We start from the raw sequence: 12,509 nt of genomic DNA, 5'->3' as shown, positions 1-12,509 counted from the left end.
AAGGAAGAAAGAGGGACATCTGGGCTGGCAGAGGGCGCCAAAATCAGCACCAACTAAAAGTTTCTCACAGAAGCTTCAAAGTTTCTTGAAAATACAACAGTTGAGTCATTCCTGCTTCTATTTACCTGCCTTTGAAATGACACGTCCTTGACTTATTTCTGGTTAGAACCACAAAAATGCAGAGGGACATTAGTGGCTGAGCACCAAAGGGGGGGGGGAGGCCATGCTGCCAAATTAAAGGGCACGAGTGGAGTGTGTACTTACACTCACTCATGATGTGCTCTGTCAGCCCTGCTGCTTATAATGGCATGAGAAGGGCCACTTAACTGGTAATCACTTCTCTCTGTCTCTCTCTGCCCCTATGGCTCTGTCCTCCACTCTACCCCCCTCCCCTCCAACTCCTGACTTTCTGCTCTGATCTCTAATCATAAATGAACAGTAGATCAAGAGCAGGGACAGTAGTCCACACCCCCTGCCCCCCACCCCCTTTGGCTGGGATCCTGTAATCACGGCGCTCTCGGAGGCCAACAAGCCTTTGAATGAGAAATGACTGTACCTCTAATGCATCTCAACTTTGAAGAGCCAATTTCTGGCAGAGGGGGGTATCACAGGTGGGAAATCAGGTCAGCACCACATCCTCCACCACCACCACTATCATCATCATCATCATCATCATCATCATAATGCCCCCATTTCTCATCCAGCAGCGTTACTGAGAGTGCAACCTTTTTAAACAATTATTTCATTTTCTGTCCAACGCTCTAAAACTTGCCTCAATATGTCAGAGTAATTCATGCCTAGTGATGCACTTTGGCCCACCCTGCAGGCGCAAAAAAAGTCTGTGCACACTTCCACACTATCTAGGTGGTGCAGCATACATTGAGTGGACACACAGGTCAGCCTTCTGGCACAGGCCTGCCCGTCAAGTGCTGCTACTTGTGCCGGGCTGTGCTAATGGACTGCTAATAGAAGTGAATGTTGCACTGTGAAGCTCCCCCTGTAGTTGAGAGTGTCACACAGGGTGATTAATGACACACTCTCCTCTCCTCCCCTGTCCATCCCTGTCCTCACTCCCTCAATATCTTGCTCTCATTCTTCTCTCCCTCCTCACTTTTACCTCTGGCTCTTTTTCCCCCACTTTTCCACTTATCTCTCTGTCCCGTTCACCTCTGATGCGTCCTTGTGATCAGCCCTCTTCTCGCTCTCATCTCTTTTCCTGTCTGTTTCTCTAAAAGGAAGGGGACATGATCGTGATGACACAGGGATCTGAAATCAATATGACACTCCCCGGCAGTCAAGTTTACTCTCAGTTTCAAATGGCTTCACTTTGCCTCGAAAAAGGAGGGAAACAAATAAAAACGGGCAGGAAGACTCCAACAAAAACCTCATTAGGAGAAAAGCTTCTAGCTTCACTTTACTGGAGGACAAAGAAGGCAGAACCAGAGCTTAAATTACAAGGGTGAACCACCTTTATCCACAACACAGGCCCAGGCTTACATACATGGGGGTCATGGTCTTTGTTTTTATAATTACTTGTGAACCAGTTCATATTTTTTTAAGAGCAAATAGGAGAACAAGTAGGTTAAAAAGCAGAGATTACACTAATTAGCTTCAATTTTGAAGGATTTTAGGGCTAATTCTACTTAATTAGACTCTAATATAGCAGGGATTTAGACTTTTGCCAGCTTTACCGTGACAGACTGGAGGAGGCTCTAAAAAGAATGTAATCACACAAAGGGAGATAAAAATGAACAGCTTATATAAAGGAAAGTGGAATCATTGAAGCTCAAGTGATAGACTCTGTTTTGATTGTGGCGCCCCTTGTGGAGAAAGTGGAACCTCTTATCTGTTTTCTAATTTTTCCTGATTTGGGGTTATGAATATTCTTCTTTATTAGCAGTTATTAATTTGCACATATTGCTGTTATTGATACTCAGTGGGGTAGCTCTTCTGGGATCCCCCTGCTCTTCAACAAGCCTTTGTGTAAAGCATTAAGCAAGAATAGAAAATGGTCCTGTTCTGTCTGTGCCTACAAAGAAAGGCTGAGAGTGGGAGAGAAGCAGCAAAAAACTCCGGAGCAGAGCAGGGATCATTGGCAATAGAATGACATTGATTAAGTCAGAAGCAGGATAAAGGAGGAGCTGGGGTGGAGGAGGGTTGCAAAAATGGCTTGCAGACAGAGCAATAAAGAGAAGCCAGGCTAGAGCATGTTAAGTATGGCAGCATGAGTGCGATTTTAAAAAATGTATGCACTAATTATCAACTTTAATAAGTCACAATGAATGCATTAATGCCCTGAGTCCTACGCTTTTTAACCACTTTGTCTCGCTTGGGCTTTTTGTCTTAAAAAGTTTGTGAAACACCAACTCTCTCACAGTCAAGCTCTAAACATGCTTTTTCAGGAAAACCTGGGTTTTAAGAATATGTATGCTGCTCTAATGTCACTTGAATTTTAAAAGAAAATTATAAGACTATAAAGACAAAAGAACAAAAAAATAAACAGAAACAAACTAAAACATTTTTTATGTGTAACACACCAAAACTTTTTTTCACACAAACTTGTTTAAAAATTGGAAAAAAAAAAAAAAAGAAAAAATCATTCTGTGACATAAAGTCTATTTATAAAAGAGTCATTGCACTTCTCTGTATTGGCTTGATTTGAGCCATTAGTCAAGCAGTTCCTGTCTGCAGAAACTCAGAGGGGCACATCACAGTCTCTCTGTCACCATTATGAGCTATTCAGGCTATCTCCACTGTTCAGACATGCACAGTTTGCCAAAGCATTACACAACGAAGAAATAACCTGCCATTGGTTGTCACAGCCAGTCACAAAGCATTATGGGATACAACATGGCATTTAGCATTAGCTGCTAGCGGTAGAAATGATCAAGAATGGATTATAAAATGGATTAAAAGATGTGTCAAATTTGCTGGTGTGGATTTAATCAAAGACCCCAGAGAGTCACCCAAGGTCCAGGCTTGCTAGAATTGCTTCAGTAAGGAAGTAGAAGGCATGGATAGCGTCACTGGAACGGCACAACAGCAAGCTTCAAGAGGGGGAAAAAGGAACAGGCTACAATTTGTGGTTCAAAAGTTATTTCACTTTTTATTACCAGTCTTTTCGTTTCATACAGGATAATGTGTACATGAGAGGCAGCCCTTGCTTGAATGTACAGTATGTAAATTCAGTCCCCAGGGGGCGCTCAATCAAAACAATGACAAAAGATGACAGCTAGAGAGGCAGGGCTTAGCTCTTGCTTATGTTGGTTTTGAATTAAGGACTCTGTTCAATAAAAACAAACTTCATCATCTGTACTAATTCGGACTGTCAGCATTTATAGGTTTAAATAGTGGAATTTCAAAAAGGGGAACATAATTGCGATCAACTATAGAAACTCTGTGATTAATCATGAACAATAATCATAGGATTTGCCTTCAAAGGTCATACAGAGGTTTCAATATTGATTCCAGTTTGTTTCATAAGCTTAATATATGAACTTTAAGTTAAGTAAGAATCCTTATCTTAGACCATTAAGGGGAATTTGCACTCCTGACCTCTGCATTTCCAATAAAATCCTGTTAAAAGGCGACACTAACAGCAATCGCTTTTTCAGGAAAACCTAAGTTGTTGTTCAGCAGCTCTCAAAATAGCTCCATTTATATTTTTTGCTCTGACAACAATAGTATATAACATCAAGCAGAAGAGGGAGGCAAACTCAGCAGCCACTTTTCACAGTAATTATCACCCACTACCACACTCCTACTGCGGCTCAGCTAGCCACCAGCATGCACCTCTGACCCCACTCAGCACTGTCACACCTTACTGTACACACCACTAATGTGTCCTCTTCCCTCACCTGCACACAGAGGAGTGTGTTCCTGAATCTAAATTTGCTTTAATAACATAAAAATAGCTCAAGAGGAAGTTTGTCATACTGGATGCTGAAAAAAGCACTTCACAGGAGGTGATTTAAAGCAAATGCTCCTTACTCACAATGTCCTCATTGTGCACGCAGGCCGTGTTTATAGAATGACCACAGTGGTTGTAATGTTAGCGGGCCCCTGAGGAGAAAGTTGTCAGGCCACAGGGAAGCCAGTTTGAATAATAATGATAGAAATAACATTCACTTTTACCTGCATCCTTAAAGCGGGTTATTATAGGTCTGAGAGGAGGTGAGGAATGCAACAAAAGCATTGCAATATTTCTGAAGCCGTGTATTATATTGGTCTGTCCAAACTTTTTCCAGACAAAAACAGTTCTCAGAGGAGACACTGCAGAAAGTGGTGAGGTGGCAAAGACATGGAGAGAGAAGAGGGACAGGAGAGAAGCATGGTGGAAAAACTGAGCTAATCACAGGAAGGGCCTGCACCAAGGACCAGTCTAACATGATGGTTTCCAACCTGGGTTCCTGGCCGAGTGAATTAATGATAACAGCAATTTCATACAGATCTTTTTTGGGGTAAGATCAAGAGTGTGTAGGCCAAATATTGTTTACATCACTGTTTTGTGTGGGTCCTGGGAAGGCTTAGCTTGTCTTAGGGCATACTGGGTTCAGGAGGCTTGTACCAAACTGAAGCTTGGTTGTCGCCCCCGGCTTGCACTGACATTACCCCAAACCCAAATCCAGCTTTACTCACTTTGTGGCTTATTTAGAATCATTCTAGTCAGATACGGCCCTCTTAATGCCCCCCACATTGTTTAAAATGCATCTGGAGAAGAACGGTCACATTAACTATACATCATCATCACCCCTGCATATATGCATACATGAGCTACTGAACTGGGCCAAGGAGGTGTACCAAGCATGGTATGGGAACTGGAACTAGTCAAACAAACTGGATTTCAGGGGTCAAACATGGTTGAGCATGGCAGAGATTGGCTTTGGTGTGTGATTATGAAGACCAATGGTTCCCAACCTGGGGTCTGGGATCCCATGGGGGGCACTAATGATCTCAGGGGCAGAGGAATGTCAGCAAAATTAGATTTGCACATATTAAGTAAAACCATGATATAAGTATTGTTGCATGCTTTAGGAAGATCTTCTGACAAAAAATACATAATGCAGACACATTTTCTCATGGTTTTAACAATGAATCATCTGTAATTGATGTTGATTTTGTCAACTGTAAACTGCTGCATAGTCAAGCACTGTTAAATAATTGAGATCAGCTGGCGAGCCCATATCAGCTGACGGCCTGCTGATTTGCTAAGCACGCTGTTGGCTAATTTTTTCTCTTCTGCCTTATTTTAACTGCTCTTGCCTGGGAATGCTCTATTTTTCTATGCAAGCGACTCTTGCAATCCACCTCCACCTCAGCTCCTCCTTCATCCTGTTTCAGACTTAGGCCTTGTCCACACAGAGTTGGAAACGATATATTTACATTTCGTTTTGAAAACGTCTTCCATAAACAAAACAGTTAAAGGAAATGTCTGCGTATCACTGGAAATGACTGAAAACGGTGTAGTATACATGCCAAGCCTGTAAGTGGCGCTGTATGGCTGCCACAGAAATGCAACAAAAAGAGAGAATAAGATTACGGAGCATGTGTATAAAGGTTTTGCACGTGTTGTTTTGGATGGACCTGTGCATGCGGCTTAAGTAGGCTATGCTATGTGTGACGTAATCTTTCAAGAACGATGCAGTTGGCTGTCCACACGAAGACGAAAACAGTAGGTGTACAGATTTGTTCATTCTGGGACCTGATTTCAAAAAGTAGCGTCTACGGCCTCCCAAAATGCTGTTTCTGGGTTGATGAAATGCCGATGCTACAAAAAACATTTGCATATATTTCTGAATTCATCTCTGTGTGGATGGGGCCACAAGCCCTCATCAGCTGATGGCCAGCTGATTTGCTCTAAGCACAATATTGGCTAATCACTCTCATGCTGCCTTATTTAAACTGCTCTTGCCTGGCCACGTTCTGCTGTGCTCTCTGTGAGCTGCTCTTGCAACCCTCCTCCACCCCAGCTCCTCCTTTATTCTGTTTATTTAATCAATTTCCTTCTGCTCTGCTCTGGGTTTCGCTGCTTCTCTCCCAGCCTCAGGCTTTCTTTTTGGCATTGGAAGAGCGGGAACATGTGACGTTCCTGCTTGATGCTTTCCACGTAGGGGATAACAGAACAGCTACACCACTAATGAGAGCTAATTAATAACTGCTAACAAAGTCATATTCATAGCCCAAAATCACTTGATGAAATAGTCCTGACTGAAATATTTATTATGCCCTGCTATATCAGTCAAATGTATCACTTATCATTAATTTGACATGGGATATTTATTTAAAAAGGCTTTTTGTCAGCATGTTGTGCTGTAACTCATTTGGTCTGACATCTACCACACATCAGCAGTTCCAGGCATTAAACTTAACTCTGTACAAGCACTCATTCTTGTTTCCTTAAGGTCTTGTTTACATTTTTTAGTCATAAGGAGATATCAATATCACAACTTCCCCAGAAGGAGAACTGTTTTAACCCCCTTCACTTTTCCCCACATATAAGGAAGTATTCCCTATATTCCCATAACCACTTGACATCCTCCATCAACTTTTAGGACAACATTCACACAGACATGGACTCTGCACAGCTCCGGCACAGTGCTGGAAATACCAGAAGTCCATCTGTTCTTGCACCGAGGGTTTCCAATCAGGCTACTGTCACAGAGCGCTCAGCAGCTACTGTTCTGGCAGCTCCTACCTTCTATCTGTCTCAACCTGTCTCCTTTATCAAGAGTTCAGCAGGTTAATGAGCACACTCATTCCCCGGCACTCACTTCTATCTGCTAGGAGAAAGAGGAGAGAAAGTCCTCAAAGTAAAAAAAAAAAGAAGCAAAAAATAGACTAGAAGTGAAGCTAAATATACTAAAATATGTTCAAAAAGAGGTTGGGAAATGTATGCAGGGAGAGTGTGGTGTTAGTAGTAAGTGAGCCACTTTAATCAGGAGTAGTTTTACACTAAAGAAGTGACTCTCCAGCGATTTGGAAATGTGTAGAGCTCATCAGCGCCCCAAAAATAGCGAGACCCATTAATTAGTCCCAAACAATGTTCTCCTGCTGTATCGACTGCTTAATGGACAGAGAAGGACCTTGTTCGTATTCCCATCCAGTCAATGACACGGCTTCTCCCCGGGGTTTTAGAACGGGTATTATGTCATGTCACCCTGCCCTTCAGAAACCAGACCTGCCCTGTGCTATTTTTTTTCATTCTTTCCTCTCCCTCATGTGCTCATTAACTATGTAAGAGTGCGATGAAGGTCTGGAGCAGCCAGATAAGGTTGCTCGCAGACCCTCGGCCCTGTCTCGGATATGTGCTCGGACCTTCAATTTGTTGCTCCTACATGGGGCCTTAAATTTAAATATGTGGAAATGTCAGTTCTTTACAAGAGCTACAAACCTGCCCTCGTCTCCTCGCGCAGACGGACCACCTACCATAATTCCAGAGGCTCTTCATGGAATCTGACGCACATGCACAAACACATACTAGCACAGATGGGCTCTCTTTGTCTGACAGACAATCCCACTCAGGAGAGAGCAGATTAAGTAAATGGCTTCAGGTGTTGTGGCATTATCTGGCTGCTTTTTCAGGACTGACAGTTACTACGGTTTACAGAAAACATCTCTCAACAGCAGACGACTCCACTCTGAAGGCAACAGAAATGTGCGCCGCTGGTTAAAAGGAGAGATTACAAAGATGATATTGAAAGGATTAAAAGATATATGATGTTTCATCCAAAGGGAAAATCACTGCAAACCTCTACCGCTCTGTAAATCTAATTATTATGTCCTTATAGATAACACGCCAATGAGCAAAGGTCAAGACTATTTAAGAGCTTTAATAGCCTCACTCCACTCCATAATAAGAGCATTTATTTCCAAAGAATGTGCATCTTATTTTGAAATTCAACTACTCTTATACTTCAAAATGAGATTACACAAGATTAATCATTTTGAGAATTAATCTTCAAGGCAAAGCAAAACATTAAGCCTCATCTGGAAGGTTTTAAATGTCCAGATGAAGCTAAACTAACAGCAGCAGGGAAGGAGCATGAGTCACAATTGATATTTTATTGATTTTAAATACTAACAGGAAAAAGTGGCCTGTTTGATCTACTGTTTGAGGATCTAGAATAGGTTAAATAATGATTTGGGGATGGTTTTGTAATTTCTATTTTTAAATCTTCTCCTTGTATAATATCTAAAAGGATCAGTGTAGGGGGGTGTTAAACAGCAGCTTTAACATGGGCTCAATTTGGTTTGCATGGTGGAAGCTTTTTGGAGTGTTTTTACATCTACATTGTTTCAATTATATTCGTGGGACTATTTTGACATTTCCCCCCTTTAAATCCAAGTTACCTTCATTTCTAACCCACTTACTGAGATCTTTCCAGCGTATAGAAGCTCTTTAAAATAACTCAGTGAGGTTCAGGTGGCTCATTCTGTCCACTACACCCTACTTTCCAGAACTTTTACCACAAGCAAAGCCAACTTCACAGAGCATGAAAACATTTCAAACTTTACCTTGAGCCACTCCAGTTTCCACCAGGAGACAAATCAAAAGCCAGGAGACAGTGAGCATCTCCGAAGTCGATCTTCCTCTATCAGTTTGTGCACCCATGATGAGGAGTCAAACTCCAGCTCTGAGGCAAGTCCGAGTCACTGGGAAAAATGCGCTCAAACACGCACTATTTGTCGCACGATGTTTCTTCGCTGCAGGGAAAATATCACCCTTAAGGTAAACCAAAGCAGGATAAAAAAAATGGCTTTATATATCCAGCGCTGTATCTGAGCAAACTGTGACAGTTTATGGAACAAGACACGGGTGCATCGCTCTCCGTCAGAAAGGATGTTGCATTAAAATCTGCGTCCGATCGCTCCTCTCCTCAAAGGTTCACTTGGTTGCTCTTGAGGTGTCGATCGATGTCTTGATGCCAAATTCATGCTCCGATTAGTCCCCACGCGCAAAAAAAAATCGGAGTCCTCCGGTGAGTCCCTCTCTGTGCCTCTGCACCTTTCCACGCGTGCAGGCGAGTGTGTGTGAGCAGTGTATGCGTGCGCCGCGCCTCGCGCTCCACTGACGGGACTGAACCGTGGGGAAGGAAGGAGCCGTCTCTGCGGGCTACCTTACTCCTTCAGCCAATCCAAGTGCTCCTGTAAGTGGCGGCGCTGCATCAAAACCTGGCCCGGACGGGGGCGTGGAACGGATGTTGTCTATCAAAAACCAGATTAATGGACGTCTGGGTTCAGAGGGCATCTCAATCACTGAAGACCGGGAGAGCTGCAGCTCCAAGAAACGTCTTATGTGAATCACAGAAAGAACAAAGTAGAGAGAGAAATAAGATATTTTCAAACCCCCAAATAATGTATTTTTAATTTTTATAAATTAAAAAATTCTACAAGAACAATTTCAGTCCCTGGTTTCCATATTAAAGTGCCACTTAACGTTGTAGCATAATTGGCGATTAGCATTCTAAGCTAACTTAGACGACTTCTTTTTCAGTTTAGCACATTTTTTAGCTAGTAGGCTACAGGAAGAAAAAGTAAAATAATATTTAACAATTTCGAAATTAGTGTTCTACAAAAGTTACCCTGTGACTTGTGCAGGCCTCAAGTTACTCCTTAAATAGATCAGGCAAAGCACTGAAAGCCATATAGGCTGGAGTTAGCTAGTTGTCTATTTTGTGCTAAGGGGAAATGTAGCTGGAGCAAAAGTATAGCGTTTAAAGCTAGCTAGGCTATTTTAGCTTTTCTTTCAGTGGAAAAATACTAATTCATGGCCACGAAATACTAAACTGTGGCCACAAAATACCAATTTATGGTCACGAAATAAGTATAAGCGCACAAAATACTTACTTGTGGCCACGATGTAGGTATAATGTGCGCACGAAATACTAATTAATAATATTAATATCATTCCTGGACAGCTTGGTAAGCAAATCGAGCGCACCTTATCCCGAAGTCCGCCGGTAAAGCAACCTGGCTCTCAATATTCTGTTTAAATGCCTCTCGGTAATAATGGTTCCTTGCGATGCCAGGCTTTTCAGAATGTCTTCATTCCCAGCCTAAAATAAAGTTCAACCATACTATCCCTGTCCATTGTGTAGCTTTAGCCTCTTTGCTGCCTCTACCTTAGACCGTAGAGAAGGTGTGCTCAATTTGCTTACCCAGCCGTCCAGGAATGATATTATCAATTAGTATTTTGTGTGCACATTATACCTACTTTTGGCCACAAATTAGTATTTCGTGCGCATGTTACATTTATTTTGTGGCCATGAATTAGTATTTCTTGTGCAAGTTATAGCTATATTGTGGCCACAATTTTTTTTTTTTTTTTTTTTTTGACCATGTCATATCTGGGGCTATTTTTATGGACTGCTGTCAATACACAACAGCTCATGGCTACATCTTAACAAGGCCATTAGCATATTTTATTTGTTTTAGCAAATTAAAGAAGTTAAGTAGCCTATAAAATGTTTACAATATCCATAATCTGCAATGAATTGCCCCTTGTGACTGATGTATAGCCTACATCTTAAATTAACAGATGGATGATATGTAGCATTTTAAGCGAACAAGGCTAAAGATATTTTAACATTTAGCTTATTTTTTTGGCTAGTGGAAGAATTTAGTAAAATGATACAATACAATATAATACAATACCTTGTTCTGCTACAATATTTGCCCTGTGACTGGTGTAGCATATCATGTTACAATTTAAATGTATCAGGCCAAGGCTGCCCATAAGGGGGGATAAAGGGGAGGGCTTTCTGGGCCCAGCTTTCTGGGGGGGGGGGGTCTTCAAAATCATGATCAAGTTAAACAGTGATAACCATTATTTTACCTGAAGAACAACCACTCTTATCAAAGCAGCAAATAATTTCTTAATTTATCTATGCCATAGTATAGCTTTCTTTAAAGTGTAAACACTTTTTTCTTTTAAACAGAATAAAAATGAGGAAAAAGTGGAAAAAATTGTTTGAACATTATAAATGGTTAAAACAGGCAATAAAAAAGGTGAAAAGGGGTTCCAAGTGGCAAAAAATGACATGAGAAAGAGTTAGATGTGGTCAAAATGTGCAAAATAGGCACAAAAAGTGGTGGAAAGGGTTCAAAAAGTGGCCAAATGGGTGAAATAGAAATGACATTGGTAAAAATTGATTACAGAGAACAAGGAGTTTATAAGCAAACAAAAGGTAGAAAGTGGCAAAAATGTAACCTTGCAAAGCAGATGGATACGCCAGTTTCAGTGTTTCTCACTGGCGAATCCATCTTGCAGAGCTCCTGTCTGAACCGTTTGGGCCCGGTTAGAAATTGACAGGACCAATCAGCGACAAGGGGCAGTACTTTCGGGCGCGGCAGAGTCGTGGCGTAAGCAAGCAGCAACAAGAGGCTGCTATTATGGCGGAAGACATTAGCGTGGATGCTGCTAAAGCGCCAGTTTAATCAGAACAGAAATGAGTAAACAGAAGTAAAGTCGGTCAAAATTGGTGAAAAATAAAGTAATGAAATAACAGGCTCCCACAGTGCCTGTTAAGAAAAATCTTGCCCTTGTGCAAATGGATTTGAGGATCCCTGGCATACAATAATTGAACTGGAACATATTTATAAAATTAATATGGATGGCTTAACATTTTCAGACATTTGGGTCCTGATTTGTCATTGATGAGACTGTGGTGGGTCCTGGTCCTATACCAGTGGTCTCTGCTCCCATGGGCGTAGCACAGAGGGCAAAAGGGGTACTGATTACCCAGGCCCACAGTAGGGAGGGGCCCTTGAGGAACCTACTATGAAAAGTGTGTTTTTATTTATTTTTTCTTAGTAATTAGTGTCATTATTGAATCAAAAGTGATAACATGAATCAGTCAACAGACTGAAAAAATAAAATACTGGGGGGCCTCTGCTCCTCCCTTAAAATACATAGATATTTGTAAAAAAATGATGCAACATTTGTTGCTTGGCTAGCTGGTTAAGGGGAGCTTGTGTAATATTCTTTCTGGACACCCAAAATCCCTAGCTAGCCCCTGTGTGCTCCAAATATAAGTAGGATACAGTGTGGCTGAAACGGTGCAGGAAAAATTGGATGATAAGAACTGACCAGGTCTTAAACAGTAATGCAAATGCATTATTTGAGAGTTTTGACTTGGTAATGTGTCTTTGGTTGACCTGCTATGAATTTCTCAACATTTAAAACACAAGAAGCGTAAAATAGATAATGCATTGTTTACAAAAGATGTATTCATAAGATTAATTTGCCAGAGTAGAATTTGAAGTGGAAGTTTAAATCACAGATAAATTGAAATATTCAGGTGAAAAAAATGTAGAGTTAATATATACAGTCGTCGATAGCAAACAGCTGCTTCCCTTTCAGGTCACTCTGTGTATTTTGAGCGCATAAATCCTCATTAATCTTACGCAGGCACTGCAACAGGAAGGCATAATTTATCTAACTGAGCCCTGCACTCACCCTTGTTTCTGCCACTCTAATTGTTATTTAGAAGTCGTAAGTGTGTGTCGCA

General features: G+C 41.4%; 1 protein-coding gene across 3 annotated transcripts in view; it reads right to left on the bottom strand.

The window, feature by feature from the left end:
- The window catches only part of unc5c (unc-5 netrin receptor C), a 212,734-nt gene extending 202,859 nt beyond the window's left edge, over positions 1–9,875 (bottom strand). For all 3 annotated transcript variants that reach the window (XM_041811639.1, XM_041811640.1, XM_041811641.1), the window contains exons 1-2: positions 9,847–9,875; positions 8,515–9,290 (exon numbers count right to left, since the gene is read on the bottom strand). In XM_041811639.1, the coding sequence (XP_041667573.1) occupies positions 8,515–8,611 (97 nt within the window). In that variant the 5' untranslated portion in view covers positions 8,612–9,290; positions 9,847–9,875. The remainder of the gene's footprint in view (positions 1–8,514; positions 9,291–9,846) is intronic.
- Positions 9,876–12,509: the final 2,634 nt, after the last annotated feature.

Source organism: Cheilinus undulatus, linkage group 17, assembly GCF_018320785.1.
Source record: "Cheilinus undulatus linkage group 17, ASM1832078v1, whole genome shotgun sequence".
Classification (NCBI taxonomy): domain Eukaryota; kingdom Metazoa; phylum Chordata; class Actinopteri; order Labriformes; family Labridae; genus Cheilinus; species Cheilinus undulatus.
Note: the sequence above shows the minus strand (reverse complement) of the source record. Positions and strands in the feature narration are given on the sequence as shown.